Genomic DNA, 6,000 nt, shown 5'->3' with positions numbered 1-6,000 from the left:
GTTTCACACTCGGTTCCTTTGTTCTCCCGTGCCCTGTGTTTCACACTTGGTTCCCTCTGTTCTCCAGTGCCCTGTGTTTCACACTTGGTTCCCTCTGTTCTCCAGTGCCCTGTGTTTCACACTAGGTTCCCTCTGTTCTCCCGTGTCCTGTGTTTCACACTCGGTTCCTTTGTTCTCCTATGCCCCAGAATCACACGTGACTCAGGTAATCTGGGCTCCTGTTCCTGGAGTTTTACCACCGATGAACGCCTTGTGCAGTTATTACACGCTTCACACTTAGACTAGGTCTGTTATATTTTCACACTCACACGGCACTTGCTCTCTTGTGGCCGGAGTTTCACACTCCGTCTCTACTCGTCCTCCTGTAGCCAGTGCTTCACACTCCCGTCTCATGGATCTTTTGTGCTGGTGCGTCTCACTCAGTCCCTTGTCCTCACGTGGTCTCTGTGTCACTATCTCTTGTGCCCCTGATTCACACTCACACCACGTGGCATGAGTGAGTTATTCTGCTGCGCTATTCGTATCCACTCCGGAATGCGCCGGTCTTTATCGGGCCCTCTTCTGTCTCCGCTCCTCTTGACTTTCCGGGGGAGTTAAACGCAGAGTTCCACATACCGCCAAGATAGTGCAGCGGGTGAATGCACCTGTGCGGAAACTGTATGTCTCCGGTTCCAATGCAGGTAGGCAGATTCGATCCGGTCCGATCAGTGGGGTAAAACTTCTGCTAGCGATATGTGTGGGAAATGTAGGTCACTGGATCTGATATCATCAAGATAGCTCCGTGGGTTAATGCGCCTGCTGTATTTTTAACGTATGCACCTCAGCGACCCACAGAGTAACACACCACCTGCGGAAGTCGCATGGAAGCCAGACCACGAGATACTGCTGAACCTCGTGCACAGAAGCCCCGGGGCCTCGTAGGGGGAAACTGGCCGCCCCCGGTACTGTTCCACGCAGCCACCATTTTAGCTTCAAACATCCTGCTCTTCACAGAAGTTAACATTTGTTTTCAATCGTGATGTACAGCTGTTTCTTCGACGTGTGATTCAATCAATCAATCAATCGAGATTTATGTAGCGTAGCTAAGCACTCGATAGGGTATCCAGGCGCTTTTTATTCTGGGAATCCATGACACCTGTCAACCAATGGGTGAGGCTCCTTTCTCTTTGTCATGGGATACAGGCAGCCATGGGCTTGTGCTTGTGACCAGCCAGCAGGGCTGGGACAGAAGGAGCTACTCGAGGACAGCTCTGGAAGTCTGGCTGGGTGGAGGGAGGAGCCGCTCTCTGGTCAGACACAGGTCACAGCTGTGACGTATGCAGGCCAGTATGAATGGGGCCCAAGTGAGCTGCTTGTCAGACAGGTGCCAGACCCTGCCCCAGCCCTCCCAGCCTGTCCGAGATCCCTCCCTGTTGGTAAATCTCCGTGCCATTGCTGGCGATCTCCACATGCCCCTACAAGCCTCTGGGGCTGCAGCGCTGCTCCCAGCCCCCATAGAGCAGTGGGAGGTCCGGGGTGACGTTGGCCAAATCGTGCCCCCCTTCCCCTCCCCGCTGCGTGTCTCTGTCCATTAACTTCCTTGTATCCCAAAAAAGCCTGACAGCTGTTGTGAGGTTACTGTAACTCAGGCATCGGAATGGGAGGGGGGTTGCTGGAGCTGGGGGGTCTCGGGATGCTGCTGACGTCAGCAAGAGTACAAATAGTCTCTGGGACGGCCAGATCTTTCTCACTCCACCTCACCCAACCCCGACCACCCTCAGGGATCCTCCAGCAGCCACAGGACCCAGCACACCCCCCAGGACTCACTCCAGCCTCCACCATGAGCCAGTCCTACTCCTCCAGCCAGAGGGTGTCCTCCTACCGCAGGGCGTTCGGAGGGTCCTCGCCCTCGGTGGCCCGCGCCTCCCTGGGCAACAAGGGAAGCTCCACCAGCAGCCTGTCCTCCAGGGTCTACCAGGTGTCCAGAAGCTCCGCTGCCCCTTCATATTCCAGCTTCCGGGCCAGTCGGGTGGCCCCGCTGCGGGCCTACGCCGGCACTGATGTGCTGGACTTCAACCTGGCCGACGCCATGAACCAAGAGTTCCTGCAGACCAGGACCAACGAGAAGGTGGAGCTGCAGGACCTCAATGACCGCTTCGCCAGCTACATCGAGAAGGTGCGCTTCCTGGAGCAGCAGAACCAGGTTTTGGTCAACGAGGTCAACCGGCTCAAGGGCAAGGAGCCCACCCGCATCAGCGAGATCTACGAGGAGGAGATGCGCGAACTGAGGCGGCAGGTGGACATCGTTACCAACCAACGCTCTCGCGTGGAGGTGGAGAGGGACAACCTGACCGACGATCTGCAGAAGCTCAAGCAGAGGTAAGTGGGGCCCGCAGGGCAGTCGGCTACTGGAACAGATGGGGGCATTCTGGAGAAATGAGCTTTGGAAGAGATGCGTTCTACTGGTGGGGAAGGGTTCTTCAGGAGGAGACGAGCTCCAGAAGAGACGTGCTCTACTAGGGATGCTCTCCATAAGTCCAGACATGCTCTCCTGGAGGAGACGAGCTCTGGAAGAGACGTGCTCTACTAGGGATGCTCTCCATAAGACCAGACATGCTCTCCTGGAGGAGACGAGCTCTGGAAGAGACGTGCTCTACTAGGGATGCTCTCCATAAGACCAGACATGCTCTCCTTGAGGAGACGAGCTCCAGAAGAGATGTGCTCTACTAGGGATGCTCTCCATAAGACCAGACATGCTCTCCTGGAGGAGACGAGCTCCGGAAGAGACGTGCTCTACTGGAGACGCACTCTAGAAGAGAGGGTGAGCTCTGCTGTAGGGGGCGAGCTCCAGAAGAGGAGATGTGTTTTTCTGGCTGTGTGCTCTTGCAGAGGAGATGTGCTCTAATGGAGGTGATGAGCTCCAAAGGGTATGCTCTAGCAGAGCAAATGTGGTCTAGAGGGTGAGGTTAGCTTATTCCAGTAGAAGTGCTCTATGGAAGATGAGAGATCGCTGTTTGAGGAGACAGCCTACAGGAGGAGGTGTGGAGGAGATGTATTCTGGTGCAGCAGATATGGTTTAACAGCAAAAGTGCAGATGTGTTGTTATTTTGTTTGAGGGTCAGTTGCTAACTGAAAGGAGATATGGTCTTGTGGTTGGTTGAGGGAGCTGTCCTCTAGACTTGGAAACATGATTTAGTGGTTACATGATCAGAAATGCAATTTTCTGGTTGTCAGATGTCCGTCAGAGTTGTGATCTTATGGTGAGGTTGATGAATACATGCTCTAGTGGTTAGGTTTTCCGGTGAGTAACCTTGTGGTTATGTTGTTGGAGTCGTGCCCTATTGTCCAAGAGGTGCTCAGGTTAAGTTTCTTGAGATACTCTCTGTTGGTTAACAGATGGGGGAGGATCTCTACTGGGTGAATTGTAGGAGATAAACATTGGCTGCATGATGCACCAATGAGTGTCTGAAAGGTTCAGCGCTCCCTCCATCATCTCCTTGTGTTTGCTGAGGAGATAAACATTGGCTGCATGATGCACCAATGAGTGTCTGAAAGGTTCAGCGCTCCCTCCATCATCTCCTGGTGTTTGCTTAGGAGACAAACATTGGCTGCATGATGCACCAATGAGTGTCTGAAAGGTTCAGCGCTCCCTCCATCATCTCCTGGTGTTTGCTGAGGAGACAAACATTGGCTGCATGATGCACCAATGAGTGTCTGAAAGGTTCAGCGCTCCCTCCATCATCTCCTGGTGTTTGCTTAGGAGACAAACATTGGCTGCATGATGCACCAATGAGTGTCTGAAAGGTTCAGCGCTCCCTCCATCATCTCCTTGTGTTTGCTGAGGAGACAAACATTGGCTGCATGATGCACCAATGAGTGTCTGAAAGGTTCAGCGCTCCCTCCATCATCTCCTTGTGTTTGCTTAGGAGACAAACATTGCCTGCATGTTGCACAAGTGCATGCAATGTCCATACCTTTCAAAATATGGGCACTGAGTGTCTTTAGACGTTAAAACTGCCCTGATTTGCAAATGTGGGCCACTTTTTAGCTCTCTGACTCGCTTAAGGGTCCGGGCCTTTTTTTTATTCCACTCGGACCCTGATCACGAGAAGTATTGTCATTACTAAGGGCTGTTCATTCGGGAAGGCCCCGCCTCAGGACCCGGAAGTGCCTCCCTGTGACCAGAGACAGAGGGAGACCAGTGCTTTTGAAGGGCGGACCAGTGCGGGTAGAGTCAGTCACATTAGGAATCATCTGTAAAATGCCATAGGACTAGGGGAAGGGTTAGTCAAAGGTCAGGCTTCTCTTTCAAAAGGCCAGACATTGAGGCAGAGTTGTTCATGTCAGGTCTCTGACAGGCTGGAAGAGTGGTGGCACACACGAAACTTGGTCAGCTGGACTGGGGTGGAGTCAGGCGCACCTCCAGAAGTCTGGAAGAGTGATGGCACACGGGGGCCCATGCAAGGCTCTCGTTTGAAAGACACATGGACCAGGGAACTAGGACGTAGGAAACACTACATTTCGGGGGTTCGCACCGATAGCCCTGAGAAAATTCGAGCCGGTGATTGGCTTGATTCTAAGAGCCAAGCACGAGACAAGACATCAGTAGAAGTAAATTAGACAACACATGTCATTAAAATATGATAAAGACTTAAAAGTGAAAAAAAAATACTTTTCAGCATTTGTCAGTGTCTCAATTATGTACAAACGAATATCTCACTGAATTAAGTGACATGTTATTGAAAGTAATATTTTTTTAACTTGGAACATTGAAGAATACCCCCTGCCCCGATGATTGCCACCAGTTACTCAAATGTGAGAGTTTGTCTTGTTCTGTATTTATATAACCTATATTATTATACATTTTGAAGGAAGATTATTTTATATTAACTATATATCAGTGAGGTTTTGTAGAGCACAGATCTTGTAATGGCTGAGCTCAATGTGCTCTCAAACTGGATGGTTAACTACATGATACACAGTGAGGTAAAGCAGTGGGCCACGGATCACACAGTGAGGTACAGCAGTGGGCGAAGGATCACACAGTGAGGTAAAGCAGTGGGCCAGGATCACACAGTGAGGTAAAGCAGTGGGCCAGGATCACACAGTGAGGTAAAGCAGTGGGCCAGGATCACACAGTGAGGTAAAGCAGTGGGCGAAGGATCACACAGTGAAATAAAGCAGTGGGCCAGGATCACACAGTGAGGTACAGCAGTGGGCCAGGATCACATAGTGAGGTAAAGCAGTGGGCCACGGATCACATAGTGAAATAAAGCAGTGGGCCACGGATCACACAGTGAGGTAAAGCAGTGGGCCAGGATCACACAGTGAGGTACAGCAGTGGGCGAAGGATCACACAGTGAAATAAAGCAGTGGGCCAGGATCACACAGTGAGGTACAGCAGTGGGCCAGGATCACACAGTGAGGTAAAGCAGTGGGCGAAGGATCACACAGTGAAATAAAGCAGTGGGCCACGGATCACACAGTGAGGTAAAGCAGTGAGCCAGGATCACATAGTGAGGTAAAGCAGTGGGCCACGGACCACACAGTGAAATAAAGCAGTGGGCCACGGATCACACAGTGAGGTAAAGCAGTGGGCCAGGATCACACAGTGAGGTAAAGCAGTGGGCCAGGATCACACAGTGAGGTAAAGCAGTGGGCCACGGATCACACAGTGAAATAAAGCAGTGGGCCAGGATCTCACAGTGAAATAAAGCAGTGGGCCAGGATCACACAGTGAGGTACAGCAGTGGGCCAGGATCACACCGTGAGGTAAAGCAGTGGGCGAAGGATCACACAGTGAAATAAAGCAGTGGGCCACGGATCACACAGTGAGGTAAAGCAGTGAGCCAGGATCACATAGTGAGGTAAAGCAGTGGGCCACGGATCACACAGTGAAATAAAGCAGTGGGCCACGGATCACACAGTGAGGTAAAGCAGTGGGCCAGGATCACACAGTGAGGTAAAGCAGTGGGCCACGGATCACACAGTGAAATAAAGCAGTGGGCCACGGATCACACA

General features: G+C 51.9%; 1 protein-coding gene across 2 annotated transcripts in view; it reads left to right on the top strand.

Moving 5' to 3' along the window:
* The first annotated feature begins 1,717 nt into the window (after positions 1–1,717).
* DES (desmin) overlaps positions 1,718–6,000 on the top strand; it is a 54,363-nt gene continuing 50,080 nt past the window's right edge. For both annotated transcript variants that reach the window (XM_085650110.1, XM_085650109.1), the window contains exon 1: positions 1,718–2,358. In XM_085650110.1, coding sequence (XP_085506236.1) covers positions 1,820–2,358 — 539 coding nt within the window. In that variant the 5' untranslated portion in view covers positions 1,718–1,819. The remainder of the gene's footprint in view (positions 2,359–6,000) is intronic.

This window comes from Triturus cristatus, chromosome 3_2 (assembly GCF_964204655.1).
Source record: "Triturus cristatus chromosome 3_2, aTriCri1.1, whole genome shotgun sequence".
NCBI classification, from domain to species: Eukaryota; Metazoa; Chordata; class Amphibia; order Caudata; family Salamandridae; genus Triturus; species Triturus cristatus.
Note: the sequence above shows the minus strand (reverse complement) of the source record. Positions and strands in the feature narration are given on the sequence as shown.